The following is a 16956-nucleotide window of genomic DNA, read 5'->3' on the forward strand; positions in this document are numbered from 1 at the left end:
GTGCTCCGTCTCTGGGCGGGGGCCCGGGCCGGGCCTCGGGGGCTCGGGTCCTGGTTGGTGTGTTGCCGGGGTTGTGGGCGGGTGGGTGCATGGGGGCCCGGCCCTGGAGCAGGGTGCCGCCGGTGCATCGAGCCGCCTGGGGGGCTCTTCAACTGGTGGGGGGGATGGTCACATCTGGCAGGAGCTTTCTTCTCTCAGGAACTCTCTGCAGGAGGGGGAGATACAGGAGAGGTGGAGGAAGATCTCAGCCTGGGCGTTTACCGTCTTATGTAGTCTGGAAGATGTGTGGTTGGTGGGGTGGGTGCAGTTTTCTCTGTGGTGGGGTTGGGTGGACTGTCCAGGGCTCTGTGGAGCCGGGGGGCGCTACTGCACTGGGCCCCGGTCTGATGGGCCTGGGCCCCCCTTCCCTGGCGGGTCGCGGAGGGTGGGAGTGCCTACTGGGGTCAGCGGGGGAGCTGGCCCCAGGGAGGGGTTACCTGCCCCTCCCTTCCTTCCCTCCCCATCTCCAGCTGCCTCCCTCTTCCCGCTCCTCCACAACCACCCACACATGCAGGGCCTTGGAGTGGGGGTATGTCACCAGGGTGCAGAGGAGGCTACCCCCCCCCCTGTCCCCTTCTGGCTGCCTCTGCCTCAATTTTATCCCACAACTTAGACATTCACATTATTCACACTCTCATTACACATACATATAGGATCTTGGGGGTGGGCACAATCACGGAGTCCAAATCACCATCAGGGTGTATACCTCACCCCTGACGTCGTTGCCCACCTCTCAATTTTAAATACACTTAGTCATTGAGGGCTAGCAGGAGGGACCATGCGCTTACCTGCTGCTCCTTGGCAGGTAGCTCCATGCCCTCCTGGGTTTTAATTGCACCTTAGAACACATATGCATCAACACTACAATGAGCGGGTGGAGGGAGGTTTGGAGTCTTCTCCCACCCCCATTCTCTGCGGCCTGCTGGAGCGGGGGGGCTAGTAGGAGGAGTTGGCCGTCCGACTGCGGTCTGGGGTGTGGGGCCTCCCTGCTGCTGCGGAGTCGGGGTGGTCTGCCTCTCCCCACCGCAGGGAAAAGGGTAACACCACCTGGGTCTGGGTGCAATTCCCCCCTCCAGGGGCAAGGGTACCTAGACCCGGTTTGTAGAGTACGCTTGGGGAGTGTGATTGTGTGTACAGCGTCTCTTTATGTCTGTCTCCACGTTGGTTGAGTGTGGAGTGAGTGCATATGAGAGCATGAGGGTGGGAATGGATGTTTGTGTCTGTGTGTGCCTGTATGTCTGTGTCTATATGTCAGGTTGGGTATCAGACGCCACCTCTCTGGGGACACCTCAGGCCCTCCAAGGTTTGGAGGCCTATCTCCACCCACCACCACTTCCCCTGCCGGTGGCGGACTCCCTCAGGTGTCGGTGTGTTGGTGGTTCTTTGTGTCTGGGGGTGGGCGTCCGGGTACACACCGGCTCACTCCTTGGCGGCCGCTTGTCGGGGCCTGGGGCCTGGGGCTCGCTCGGGCCCCTTTGGAGGTGGGGTGCCCCCGGCCTCTCGGCCTAGGGCTCGGTCACTCAGGCGCAGCTGGGGGCCGGCGGAGCTCACGGGCGCGTCACTGCAACCCCCCCTGGCTTCTGCTCCGCGGCTGCTGAGTGAGCCCTCATCTGGGACTCTCCTCAGCTCTTACTGGAACAGTGGCGCGGCTGCCCCTCTGTTGGTCTTCCATGGTCTCTTGTGTTCTGGGGGCCTCTGGATGTCTGGAGTTTTGATCTCCTCCATACCCGCTTCACACCCTGGAGGACGGGGCTGTGGCCCCCCCACACTCCCTAGCAGATCATTACATGGAGAAACCTTTGGAATGCAAGCATGCTGATCCACACAGGTATGCACACATGGGTATTCACAGACGCGGACTAAAGCTTTCTTGGCTGCTGCCTCAAAGCACACTGTGCGCTGTCTATCTTGCGTGCTGCACAATATCGTTTATTACTTAGTAAATACTGATATCTATGACTAGCTAGTTTATTGTGATGGTGCTTTGTTTTCTCTATTATTATGTTGCTCTTTGTTGTTTGCTGTCTCCTCTGTTTGTTTGTTTGTTTGTTTGTTTGTTTTTTCTCCATACAGGTGACCCAGGAGTTTTTTTTTTTTTTTTTTTGTCTCTCTTCCCCCCCCTTCTCACCGTCTCTTCTCCCCTTGGGTTTTCTTTCTTTCTCTCCCCCTCTCTCTCTCATTCATTCCCCCTGTCCTATTTATTAAAAAAAAAAAAAAAAAAAAAAAAAAAAAAATGACAAAGGATGAACTGAAGCTCTGCCATCACGTAATGTCGCATACTGCTGTTTCTGATGTCATTTAAAAAAAAAAAAAAAAAAAAAAAAAAAAAAAAGAAGCTTCATTCCTGAGGGACCTGGATGATTGTAGCTCAGGTCCAGCTCTCTCAGATGGGAGGGGTTGGAGGTCAGAGCTGAGGCCAGAGAAGTACAGCCTTCCTCTGTGATCAGACAGCCTGACAGACTGCAGACACACAAAACAACAATCCATCTGTTATCCATCTCTATAGCAGCATAACTAAGTGATGGTTCAGGGTCACCTGATCCAGCTCTAACTATAAGTTTTATCAAAAAGGAAAGTTTGAAGCTGATCGTCAAAGTAGAGAGGGTGTCTGTCTCCTGAACTCAAACTGGGAGCTGCTTCCACACCCAGTCCAACATAGCCAGGCTTTCTTTGCTGCTTTGACAAAACCTCAAATCCCAGTCAGAGATGGTGAGCATCATCACAGTGATGATCATTTCTCTGTTAACCCAGGCTTTCTGCTTCAGGATCTGTGCACGCTCACAGAACAAGGAAACCTTTAAACATCATTTCACTAAATGGATGGACTGAGCTCAGCCTACAGATGAACTGGATAAATAAAGATTTGACCTCAGTGTGCTCAGTGTTCCTGTCTATTCCTAACATATTCCTAACATGATAGCTGCACTTTAGAGCTCTAAAACTGGAACTGACACATATTTAAACTCCACATGTTACTCAGTACATCCAGTTCTGACACTCGCCCACAGTCCAACAAAGGAAACATGGAGATCACATCAGTTTGTCACCAAAGTCTAATTATTCCAGAGGGCAGTGTTGATACAAGTAAAGTTATTTTTAAGCAAAGTTGAGTTTTTTATTGTCGCAGTACTTCATGTCTGAAGTATCACTTAAATGCATTACACGCTGTTGATGGCAGCAAACAAACCACCCAAACAAACAGAGGTGGGAGGCTTGGGCAGACTACGTAGGATCAGCTTGTGGGAGGAGTCAGGATAAAACCAAAGAAAGACAAGCTAACAAACACCACAGTGAAGTGAGTAGCTACAAACTGCAGGCTGATTAGTGTTGTTGAAGAAGTCGGTCTGAGGAACGTTCTTAGGATCAACAAATGACGGCATGTATGAGCCTCCCTCAAGACGCACCATCACAAGAAGAACACATGAGCTGTAGAAAAAGGAGAGACTATGAAAGCCACGGCGTTACAACGTGCACCAGCTGTTGGTCTCTCTGGAGACTACTGGGCGTGGCTGGGTAACCATGGTTACTTGGGAGTTACAGTACATGATATTAATGAAGAGTGGGAGCTGCGTTCTATAGCAAACAATTTGTTATGAGGTAATCAGCTGATCTTAGTTTAACCGGAAGCCCTTCACAATAATTGCAATGCCTTTATTTTGTACAACTACCATCAGTTCGTCTGTACTGATGGTAACTTAAAGTCACACTAATGTCGTTTAGTTTCTATAGTTTATGTAGTGGAAGTATACTACAGTACCCTGATCACTGATAGGACAGATTTATGTAGATATACACCTTTGTGTTTAACATTACTGCATTATAGTACTGTGATCTTTGTCCTTATATATGGCTATATTAGCTATACTGATGTACGTACATATAACTGGATATGTAACTTATCTATTCATCTTATTTGTCATGTATTTGTATTGTGTACTTCCTTTTTGTAAGAAACCACACACATGATCACAGCCGCAAGAATCAATCAGTGAAAGAATAAAGTGTCTCAAACCAAACCTTAAGCTCTTTATTCCACATGCTGGGATCATTTGGCCTTCAGTGGTGTTCTGGCTGACACACCGGAGTGACCAGAGTGCTAAAGAGTGAATCGGACACACCAGTGTCATCTCTGATATCTCCACTACATTTAATCGTCCTTCAGCTTGTGGCTGCCGTTAGCTGGTCTGCTAGTTAGCTGATTTGCTATTTAGCCGGTGTGCTAGTCAGCTGGTGTGCTGACCAGCGAACCAGTAGGTTACAAGATGAGCTTGTCTGTCTGATGAGCCAGCTCTCTCTGTCTTGGTCATTTTGTCCTTGGGCAAAACCTAACCTACCACTACAACTGTAGCTTACCTCCACCAGTGTGTGAATGTGAGAGTGAATGAATACAGGGAGTGCAGAATTATTAGGCAAATGAGTATTTTGTCCACATCATCCTCTTCATGCATGTTGTCTTACTCCAAGCTGTATAGGCTCGAAAGCCTACTACCAATTAAGCATATTAGGTGATGTGCATCTCTGTAATGAGAAGGGGTGTGGTCTAATGACATCAACACCCTATATCAGGTGTGCATAATTGTTAGGCAACGTCCTTTCCTTTGGCAAAATGGGTCAAAAGAAGGACTTGACAGGCTCAGAAAAGTCAAAAACAGTGAGATATCTTGCAGAGGGATGCAGCAGTCTCAAAATTGCAAAGCTTCTGAAGCGTGATCATCGAACAATCAAGCGTTTCATTCAAAATAGTCAACAGGGTCGCAAGAAGCGTGTGGAAAAACCAAGGCACAAAATAACTGCCCATGAACTGAGAAAAGTCAAGCGTGCAGCTGCCAAGATGCCACTTGCCACCAGTTTGGCCATATTTTGGAGCTGCAACATCACTGGAGTGCCCAAGAGCACAAGGTGTGCAATACTCAGAGACATGGCCAAGGTAAGAAAGGCTGAAAGACGACCACCACTGAACAAGACACACAAGCTGAAACGTCAAGACTGGGCCAAGAAATATCTCAAGACTGGTTTTTCTAAGGTTTTATGGACTGATGAAATGAGAGTGAGTCTTGATGGGCCAGATGGATGGGCCCGTGGCTGGATTGGTAAAGGGCAGAGAGCTCCAGTCCCACTCAGACGCCAGCAAGGTGGAGGTGGAGTACTGGTTTGGGCTGGTATCATCAAAGATGAGCTTGTGGGGCCTTTTCGGGTTGAGGATGGAGTCAAGCTCAACTCCCAGTCCTACTGCCAGTTTCTGGAAGACACCTTCTTCAAGCAGTGGTACAGGAAGAAGTCTGCATCCTTCAAGAAAAACATGATTTTCATGCAGGACAATGCTCCATCACACGCGTCCAAGTACTCCACAGCGTGGCTGGCAAGAAAGGGTATAAAAGAAGAAAAACTAATGACATGGCCTCCTTGTTCACCTGATCTGAACCCCATTGAGAACCTGTGGTCCATCATCAAATGTGAGATTTACAAGGAGGGAAAACAGTACACCTCTCTGAACAGTGTCTGGGAGGCTGTGGTTGCTGCTGCACGCAATGTTGATGGTGAACAGATCAAAACACTGACAGGATCCATGGATGGCAGGCTTTTGAGTGTCCTTGCAAAGAAAGGTGGCTATATTGGTCGCTGATTTGTTTTTGTTTTGTTTTTGAATGTCAGAAATGTATATTTGTGAATGTGGAGATGTTATATTGGTGTCACTGGTAAAAATAAATAATTGAAATGGGTATATATTTGTTTTTTGTTAAGTTGCCTAATAATTCTGCACAGTAATAGTCACCTGCACACACAGATATCCCCCTAAAATAGCTAAAACTAAAAACTACTTCCAAAAACATTCAGCTTTGATATTAATGAGTTTTTTGGGTTCATTGAGAACATGGTTGTTGTTCAATAATAAAATTATTCCTCAAAAATACAACTTGCCTAATAATTCTGCACTCCCTGTAGTGGCATTGTAAAGGGTCTTTGAGGGTCTCGAAAAGCGCTATATAAATGCAATCCATTATTATTATTAAGAGCATCTTTAGGCCTGACTGTGCTCATCCTTCCTCCAACCTCTCCTTACCAAAGATAACAACTACATCAGTATTAGCTCAATAACAATTTCTGCAATTCAATTGTGGACATTCATTTTTAAACCTTGTGTAAAACGATAAAACCTCAAAGTCTGAGCATTATTCTTTGTGCAAACAGCTCTTGCAGGTTCCCCCGGACTTAGGTTATTTTTATTATTTAATTACTTTCCTTTAAGCAGCTGTTCAGGCTACTAAACTCATCCCAGAAATAACAAGTGACACCATTAATAGTAGAGGTGGGAATCACCATACAACTCGCGATACGATATTATCACAATACTTAACGCACGATACGATATTATTGCGATTTTTTAAAATATTTTGCAATATTTAAATTCTGCACATAAAGGTAAACTTTATCAATATTCATTTTATCTAATATCAAAGTCTCACACTCAGTCTTTCTCTCATTTCAGTCAGTTTTATTGTTGACAAACTGAACAGTTTGTATTACAGTCTAGTCCAACTTAACTGAATGCAACCATCTGGTACAATTATAGCTATTCTGAACTATGCAATTTATGAAAACTATGCAGCCCCTTCAGCAACTGAAGAATTTGAAAGTAAATTTAAAAAAAATATAATTTTACATTAAATAAAAAAGTTTTAAACTTAATTAAAATTAAACATGTCTTAAATTAAAATAAGTAAACTGTCATGTTTATTGCTGCCAAAAAAAAAGTTAAACACATTTGGACAGTGAAGGAATGTCAGGATTGTTGCTCAGAAAAAGGATCAACATGCTCTGAAGTCAACATGCTCTGACTCCAGAGCATGTTGACTTCAGAGAAAAAATTGTTTGTAACAAAATATCGATTTCTGCTGTCCCTGTATCGATACATTATTAGCAAACAAAATATCACGATACTACACAGTATCGATTTTTTCCCCCACCCCTAATTAATAGTGGAGCTAACTTTAACAGGTGAAACTGATTTGACCTATAAGGCTACTGCAGTTACTTCTTATCAGGTTTAGTAGGGAAGACATCTGGATGAGGTAGTTAGTAGTATGTAGTTAGTACCGGGCGACTCCCCTCCCCCACATCGGCACCAGAACCCTGTATTATCTACAGGGTAAGACTGCCTGTTTTATCAAACTATGGCCATTACTACTGTGATCATTTGCAGCCCAGTGTGCCGCTCTCTCTGCTGGGATGAACCACTGGAGCTCACCCAGTCATCCCTCTCTTTCTCTCAAGAAGAAGTGAAATAAATATATTTATTATGTTACGAGTCTAATATTCTTTAAATCAAACTGTAATGAATAAATGAAGCAAGAAGATTTGGTGGCTCCACGTGTTGTAGAAGAAAAGATAAACATCTCATTTTGAGAAATCAGCCTTTAAAATTAAGTACTGTGAATAAAAAACAAACAGCGAGCCAATCAGCAGTCGCCAATATCCTCCTAATTTCATTCACAAAGAAATCAAATATATATATTATGGGCCCAAAGGAGCCTAAATCTTTAAATTAGGCAGTACATGAAGTATTTTTTTAAATAAACAAAGACATGACTATAACAACTTTTAGTAATTCAGAGTCCAATTATCCACTCAAATGTAAATAAAAGTTCACTTGACAGCTGTAAAAGTGACCTGTTTATACAATAATATAAGTCACATTTCAAATGATCATCTGTGGAAAAGTTTGAATCCTGACCTGAGAGTTTCCACTGCACACTGTGAACTCTTTAGTCCAGCGGACAGAAGCTTCACTCCTGAATCCTGCAGGTCAGAGTTACTCAGGTCCAGCTCTCTCAGACTGGAGGACTGGGAGCTGAGGACTGAGGACAGAGCTTCACAGCTTCTCTCTGACAGGTTACAGCCACTCAGTCTGAAAAATAAAAGACAATCTATAAAACAAGTACTCATGTAGAGTTTGTTAATACATTTCACAACATTAAATGTTGACTTTCTATTTTTAAAGAAAACATAAACATACTAAGATACAACATCATATGTATGAACTTTAATTAATAATTCTAAAAACTAAATATTTTCTGATCTGACCTCAGAGTATTCAGTTTACAGTTTAAACGTTGTAGTCCAGCAGACAGAAGCTTCACTCCTGAATCCTGCAGCTTTCTGATACTCAGGTCCAGCTCTGTCAGACTAGAGGCCTGCGAGCTGAGAACTGAGGACAGAGCTTCACAGTTTTCCTCTGAGAGTTCACAGATGTTAAGTCTGAAGATAAAAACATGAATAAAGATTGTTGTTAAAGTGTAATCAAGGTGCAATAGCTTATTGTCTTGTGCTGAGCAGGTTAGTAAAACTTCTGTTTAACTTTGAAATGAATAAAAATGCTATGAAACAAGGATAACTGGATAAAGACATAAACAAAAACAAACATCAAACACATAAACAAACAGAACTAAACATAATACAAATTGATCTGACCTCAGAACATTCAGTTTGGCATGTGGACTCTCCACTGCAGCAGACAGAAGCTTTACTGCTGAAGTCTTCAGGCTGTTGGTACTCAGGTCCAGCTCTCTCAGACTACAGGACTGGGAGCTGACCACTGACAACAAATTTTCACAGCCTTTCTCTGAGACGTTACAGCTGCTCAGTCTGTGAGAGAAAGGAAAAAAACAAAAACAAAAAAAAACAAACAATATATGTGATCAAATTAAATTTGTTTATATGTTGAACCCTTTTTTAAAAAATTTATTTAAACCTATGAGACTATGAGTGCTACCAGTCCAGTGCACATGATTGGTACCTTGATGGTACCTTGCTCAGGGGTACCACAAGGTAACTATTCGGTGGATTCGACCCCTGACCTTATGATCATGGGGCGACCACTCTGCCTACTGAGCTAATAATTCTGTGTACACTGTCATACAATATTAACTAAAACAATTATTTTAGAAAATTTTAGTAATTCAATAATCATGCTCATTACCTGTGTATTGTGAATAACACTTGATTTTAAACACTAGCTGTATAAAACTCTTCCTGTTAAAGGTGTGTATAAAGGAGATGAGCTGAAATGCAGACTTCATGGAGAATGTTTGCTGTCAGCATATATCAAAGACAAAGCAGAGATCCATCCAGTCTCTTCCACTAAGCCCACAGAGGGACAGACAACCACTCTCACTCACACCTGCATGAAGTTTAGATCACCAGGTAACCTAACTGCATGTCTGTGGACAGTGGGAAGAAACTGTAGAGGACCCAGAGTGAACCCACTGTAATTCTGTGATAACACTGGTTATGGAAGCCTTACAGTTACATATGGTTACTGACAAGAAACACGACCTTAGAGGCAATTTCAGTAATGAAGACCGAGTTTCTCCCTCCATACAGGATGAAACCATGACAGCACAGCAGAGATTTATATTTAAAAAGGGAGGGTGTGCACTGAAAGTGAGATACAAACTTGAACTTAAATTATGAACATCAGAAAAAGATGTAGGTGAAGTCTGGCAGGTGAAGTTTGTGCTTTAGAATAAAACAACCAAACTCCTGGAGTTGGAGACAAGTGAACAAGCTGAGGATAATAAACCTGTCAGAGGGGCTGAAGCATCAGAGCTCATGTTCTTATAGGCTGGGTCTGGATTGTCCTTTGATAAGAGTTACAGAACAAAGTGTGTTTTAGAAATGCTGGAGTGAAACATTAAAACTACCATATATTTACCGAGTGACTGATGATCATTTAATTTACTATTTTAAAAAAATGTTACAGTGCTCTTTGAACTCAGCATTTCTGATTTATTTCCCATGATTTTAACAATGAAGCGATGACAACATGTTTACTCACAGAGCTTTGTTGGAGGCTTTGACCACTGGCAGCAGCCTCAGAAGAGCCTCCTCTGAAGCAGAGTATTTCTTGAAGTCAAACTCATCCAGATCTTCTTCTGATGACAGTAAGATGAAGACCAGAGCTGACCACTGAGCAGGAGACAGTTTATCTGTGGAGAGACGTCCTGATCTCAGGGACTGTTGGATCTCCTCCACTAGAGAACGATCATTCAGTTCATTCAGACAGTGGATCAGATTGATGCTTTTCTCTGCAGACAGATTCTTACTGAGCTTCTTCTTGATGTACTGGACTGTTTCCTGATTGGTCTGTGAGCTACTTCCTGTCTGTGTCAGCAGACCTCGTAGGAGAGTCTGATTGGTCTGCAATGAAAGACCCAGGAGGAAGCGGAGGAACAAGTCCAGGTGTCCATTTGGACTCTGTAAGGCCTTGTTCACAGCACTCTGGTAGAAGTGTTTCTCTGCAGAATCTCCTGTTTCAGACTTCTTGGGGGTTGTTTGTTCTTCCAGCAGATTGAGTCCAGAGTTGATGAAGGTCCGATGGACATGAAGAGCAGCCAGAAACTCCTGAACACTCAGATGGATGAAGCAGAACACCTTGTCCTGGTACAGTCCTCTCTCCTCTTTAAAGATCTGTGTGAACACTCCTGAGTACACTGAGGCTGCTCTGATATCGATGCCACACTCTGTCAGGTCGGATTCATAGAAGATCAGGTTTCCTTTCTGCAGCTGATCAAAAGCCAGTTTTCCCAGAGACTCCATCATCTTCCTGCTCTCTGGACTCCAGTGTGGATCTGTTGCACGTCCTCTATTATACTTGACCTTCTTCACTTTGGCCTGAACCACCAGGAAGTGGATGTACATCTCAGTCAGGGTGTTGGGCAGCTGTCCTCCCTCTCTGGTTTCCAGCACATCCTCCAGAACTGTAGCAGTGATCCAGCAGAAGACTGGGATGTGGCACATGATGTGGAGGCTTCGAGCTTTTTTGATGTGGGAGATGATCCTGCTGGCCTGCTCCTTCTCTCTGAATCGGTTCCTGAAGTACTCCTCCTTCTGTGGGTCAGTGAACCCCCTGACCTCTGTCACCCTGTGAACATACTCAGGGGGGATCTGGTCTGCTGCTGCAGGTCGTGTGGTTATCCAGACGTGAGCATAGGGAAGAAGCGTCCCCTTGATCAGGCTTGTGAGAAGTACATCAACTGTGGTGGGCATCGTAATATCAGTCACACTCTTAGTGTTGTTGAAGTCCAGAGGACCTCGACACTCATCCAGACCATCAAAGATGAACACAACCTGGAAGTCTTCAAAGCTGCAGATTCCTGCTTCTTTGGTTTCAGTAAAGAAGTGATGAACAAGTCCCACCAAGCTGAACTTTTCCTCTTGCAGCACATTCAGCTCTCTGAAAGTGAATGGAAATATGAACTGGATGTCCTGGTTGGCTTTGTCTTCAGCCCAGTCCAGGCTGTATTTCTGTGTTAAGACTGTTTTCCCAATGCCAGCCACTCCCTTTGTCAGCACTGTTCTGATCAGGTCCTGTCTTTTGGGTGAGTCTTTAAAGATGTCTTCATGTCTGATGGTTGTTTCTGGTCTGTGTGGTTTCCTGGATGCTGTTTCAATCTGTCTGACCTCATGTTCATCATTGACCTCTGCAGTCCCTCCCTCTGTGATGTAGAGCTCTGTGTAGATCTGATTCAGAAGGGTTGGGTTTCCTGCTTTAGCGATGCCCTCAAACACACACTGGAACTTCTTCTTTAAGAGAGACTTGAGTTTAGGCTGACACTTCTGAAGAGCATCTGAATCAAAAAAAGGAAAAAAAGAAGGAAAAATACAAATCTGGTCTGAAGGAGCTATGTGATGTACTTTGGCCTTTATTTAACCTATCAAGTTTTTAATATACTCATTCTACCAGAAATCAAAAAGGGGCTACAGGAATTCCTAAATGTATTTCCTGAAAAAAGCCATGTTAAATGTTTTGAACCTCCACATCTGCATTGCTTTGCAGCTTTTCATATGTACCTGATGCCAACATGTGCAGGCTAAACAGGTTTCTGCTTTCTGTGCCTCTTCTCCAAACTTTGTAACCAAAAATAATAACATTGAAGTGTCATAATGTTCCCCACTGCTATGTTATTTAAAGAAGCATCTGAGAGAGATTCAGTAATTCACATTTAATTCTTGTCGTAATTTACAATGGCAAAAGATAATGTAAACCCTTTCTGGCCACAATTTGCTTTATTATATGTAAATGTGGCATTTTTTTCATTAAACATTTAAGTCAAATGACCGATGCTTAAAGAGTGTCCTCTTGTTAGAGAAACACTGTGACTTTTCTTTTTTAAGGCAATCAGTTTGCATGGTTTTTAAAAGTAAAGAACACTTGTGTTTAATTAAATACAGATCACATTAGATCTAAGTAGTTTCACAGGTTTATGACGATCATCAAAATTCCTCCATGTAGTTTAGAAAATACATTTGCAGGCATGTAACAAATCCAAACATTCGTCGTAGAATGACGTTCTTGCCCTCTCCTTTTTCTTACAATGAATTCTGAGGTTTCACTTTCACATCTCAACAAACTGCAAGGTGACCATTTTTATTCATGGTATCTGATGCATGACCTCACCTTGTAGAGCAGATGGATCAGAGTTCAAACGCAGCTGAGAGAAAAGAGAAGGATCTTTGATCTGAAGATGCTTGATTGTTATCTTGCATGCTTTGTCTCCTTTTTTCCTCACTGTGTCGATCAAGCTGCGTGCCTTGTCTGCTCTGAGTGGGTTCCCCTCCAGTATCGATTCTTCCTCCAACTTATTTAAGATACCATCACTTACAAGGGCCTCAAGGAGCAGTTTAAGGATTTCTATTGTTACCCTCCAGACAAAGGCTGACCGTACCCTGGCAAGCTCCTCCTCTACAGGAAGAAGAAAGAGACATAAACATGCTTCTCAGTCGAAATCATGTGAAAAATACAGTGGAACCCCGACTTACGAATACCCCATTTAACAAAAAATTCAAGTTACGAAGGCAATGAACGGCAATATTTCTGCCCATGGTACGGCAAAATGCCGGTGTAACGAAATCCGCTGGCTCTGATTGGCTGAGCCTACAATGCCCACAAGGCCTTCCGAATCATGTGACAACCCCTTGGCTTCCGTACTCGTGCTTCGCTGTTCCACTTGAACGACATATTGTTGTTCTAGTTAGCAATTAGCCTATCGTTCAGCATCACCTCACTCAAAAGGTGCAATGGCTGTTTCGACTTAAGAAAATTTTCGACTTACGAAAGACCCTCGGGAACGGATTAATTTCGTAAGTCGGGGTTCCACTGTATTTTAACTTTGTTCAATTAACACTTCAACATCTCATCAACAAATACTAAATTTTAGGGTGTGTAGGGCTAAAATGATGCCAGCTTAAAATGAAACCGAAGAAAAAATTGAAACTGAAAAATAATGAAAAATATGAAAAACAAAATCTTGTCATTCATATCCTGCATTCCAGATTAAGTTTAAAATAAGAACGAGTGCAAGTACGAACGTGAGAATTATGTATATTGTAATAGGTATATTGTACCTAAATGATAGTATATTGTACAAACATGAAAAGTATATTGTTAGAACTATATCTAATATTGTTAGAACAATAGTATACTATAATAATAAACTTTTCACGTTATAATGTGACATAGCTCTATTTTTCTTTTGCCTGGGTGGCGGCTCTACGCTTCCGTACTACGCTTCTGTATCCAACACTTTTCAATGTGGCCTCACAAAATTATTATGACTACAACAACCATGAAAAGAGTTGGATGGACATTGCTACTCAATCACAGCTGCCTGGTCAATGTTTTTCATTAGTAATTTAGCAAAGTTGATGGTGTGTGTGTCTGTAAGACAGAGAGAGGGAGAGCGAGGGACAGATTTTGTATGATAAGCTTCATGTTATGAAGGCACAGTTTGAGCACTCGGGTCGCATCAGAGCATCAGGCCATATAGTGTGAGACCCTGCATCGTGACCTATGAACTTCTAACCTCTGCGATTTAATTGTACAGTTTGAGCAGGAGCTGAATAACGCGACTGAAAAAAAAATCGCACAGTGTTTGCCCAGCTTAATGCAGACTGTTTAAACTAAACAAGCTGCTGTTTCACATAATAAACCCTGTCAGCTGCAGTATTGTCTTCTGTTTTAACAGTTAAAGCAGTAGAGACGAGCTGTTTGCATGTGCGTGGAACTCTAGCGTCATTAACCATGCTAGCTGTTAGCTTATAGCTCACGCTAGCTAACCAGCGAGCAGTTAAAAGGACAGCTGAAGCTGCACAAAATACCCACAAACTTATCTCACTACAACGTAGCGCCGAAAATATGACTCGCAGCTCCAGCTCGACACAGCGTCTGTAACATAAGACTGACATCCAGCTAACCACAGCTAAAAGATATTTAGAGAAAACTTACAGTTTCCTCAGGTTACATGAACTGAGTTGTTTCACGCTGAAAAGTTGGTTTGTTTTGGCTCTCACTGAAGACATAGCTGCTCTTTTGTGCTGCTTTTACCCAATGGTATCTTTTGCGAGTGTGGACGCGTGTTTGCTCCTTAAATGCTTTTCTTCTTTTATTGATTTTTATGCTGATTTTTTCCCTTTTTTCCGTATGAGCTTACCTGCGATAGCTTCTGGACACTTATAGATCATTAGGACTAAAGTGTTCTTAACAGAAACAGCAACATTTTTATAGTTACCTTATCCTCAGCGCTCCATGTGTCTGTGGCCTAGACACAGCTGAAGCCTGATTACAGTGTCTGGGCACCGAACAGCCCCAATAGCCTGGAAAGGTGCTAACCGCTAGGCTAACTAGCAACAAGATGCCTTCCCTATCCACAGATGACTACCACAGCCTCCTGCAGAAGATTGCAGTACTGGAGACAAAAATTCATCGCTTAGAAGTAAACGTGGAGGTAAATGGACTGTGTGGAAATGAAACAACCTTGCCTTTGATTCAAAACAATGGCGATGAGCAAGCTAGTACACAGCTAAGGAGCACAGATAACATGACCAAGAAAGTAGACTCTGTGCATTATTATAAATCCTCAAGTGATAATCCCCCCTTGGACTGTCTTGGTGCAAAACCAAGACATAAATCATGTCTCCTGGAAGGCGGAGGACGTATCACGGGCAGAGCACAGCGAGCTGAAATCTCTGAAACCGACTGGCCTTCACTTCCTACGAGACAGAGAAGCTCTTCTACCCCTGTATACGAGAGGAAACAGGACTGGACAACAGTGAATAGGAAGGTTAACAACAAACCTCCAAAACAACTGAATGTGAAACTGCACAACAGATTTGCTCCACTATCAAAGGACCCTGGATCTATATCGGACAACCATCCATCTAAAAGCAGCGAAGTAAGGTCCGAAAATCTTTTGAAAAGTGAAAGGCCACAGGGAAAGCTAAAGGCTAGGCCTGAAACTCTGATTGTGGGTGACTCTGCCGTAAAGGATGTACAAAGGATGTGCGGTAAGAACACTAAAGTCCTCTGCTTTCCTAAGGATATGGTCAACAACCTGAAGGAGAGAATTCTTCAAATTGCAGATGAATATCCAACTGTGACAAACATTGTTCTGCATACAGGGTCAAACGATGTGTCCAAACAACAGTCGGAGGTTCTGAAACGGGACTTTACTGGATTACTAAATACTGTAAACTCTCTGAATGCAGCTGTATTCATCAGTGGACCTGTACCGCCGGTCAGAGGAGGAGACGAGAGATTCAGCAGGTTGTTTACACTGAATAAATGGCTTATATCAGCATGTACTGACCACTCGGTGCATTTTATCAACAACTTTAATATTTTTTGGGAACGCAGGCATCTGTTTAAAGCAAATGGATTTAATTTTAACAAGTCAGGGGTGAAACTGTTCACCTCCAACTTGTTTTATTCCATACGTCATCCATATGTGCTTGGTGCCAAGGCTGAGATAAACGAGGAGTTATCTCATAAAGAGGAACAAACAGTACTCCAAGAACAGACAAAGCCCAGCAGAAACCTTGAGGAGGAGCTCCATCTGCCCCCACCCGGGAAGAGCCTCAGAAAGGAGAGACATCTGAGGCAAGAAGAGGGGTCCCTATTTGCCTCCAACTCTCTCAACAACACCAACGACCAGGACAAGGGACCACGACCTTCCCCAGTCCCCCAAACCCCTGACAGGCCATCACCCTCCTCCCCCTCCCTTTCTCCCTCCTCCCCACACCTGAAATTCACTGAGGAGATGATGGAGCGAGTCAATGCTGGGCTCAGATCTACCCCCCGGCCCAATCCCTTTTTGTCCCCCATAAACCCCCCACCAGAGCGGCCAAAGGTTCGCCATCGAGCCCCGCCCTCATCAGAGCAATCGAAGTCACATTGCCCAGCCTCGCCCCCCTTAGTTCCTCTTTACCACCTTCATGCCCTGTCTCCGCAGTCTGATGTGTGATGTGTGGAGGGTCCGGGCTGCGAGGATTATGGCAGTGGTGACTTTTCCCAGGAGAAGCTGGGACCCTGTTTACTAGAAGGTTTTAAAATCTCTGTACTTTTAGGTGACAGAAGGAGACATGTGGCCTGGTCAAAACACAGAGAGCTGCACTCTAAAAGATCTTTAAACATAGTAAACATACCTTGTGTGCCACAGACTGCTCCCAAACACGAGGGGACAAGTAATGCCTCTAAAACACTTAAGTTGGCTTTATTAAACGTTAGATCTTTAGCTGGGAAAACATTTTTAATTAATGATTTAATCACTGAGCACAGCCTTGATTTTATGTTTTTAACTGAAACTTGGTTGGACCAAAGTAACAGTGGAGCTGTTCTCATCGAGACGACCCCTCCTAACTACAGTTTTATCAGTGAGGTCAGGGCGAGCAGGAGAGGAGGAGGGGTTGCTGTCTTATTTAATGAATCATTTCAATGTAAGCAGCTATCTCCTGGAAGTTTTCAGTCTTTTGAATATGTGGCTTTACAGCTGAAGGCCCCATCCAAAGTTGTGTTTCTTAATGTTTACAGGCCTCCCAAATACTGCACAGACTTTTTTAATGACCTCAGTGAACTGCTGTCTG

General features: G+C 43.6%; 1 protein-coding gene across 1 annotated transcript in view; it reads right to left on the reverse strand.

Moving 5' to 3' along the window:
• The window catches only part of LOC147336975 (protein NLRC3-like), a 465583-nt gene that overhangs the window by 215293 nt on the left and 233334 nt on the right, over window positions 1–16956 (reverse strand). Inside the window, exon 10 of the mRNA XM_086287150.1 lies at window positions 7800–7945. Within this exon, the coding sequence (XP_086143276.1) occupies window positions 7800–7945 (146 nt within the window). The remainder of the gene's footprint in view (window positions 1–7799; window positions 7946–16956) is intronic.

The sequence above is a fragment of the Aulonocara sp. 'chitande type north' Nkhata Bay genome, linkage group LG3 (genome assembly GCF_057382095.1).
Source record: "Aulonocara sp. 'chitande type north' Nkhata Bay isolate Kocher_YH1m ecotype deep benthic linkage group LG3, A_spYH_male_GT1.1, whole genome shotgun sequence".
Lineage (NCBI taxonomy): Eukaryota > Metazoa > Chordata > Actinopteri > Cichliformes > Cichlidae > Aulonocara > Aulonocara sp. 'chitande type north' Nkhata Bay.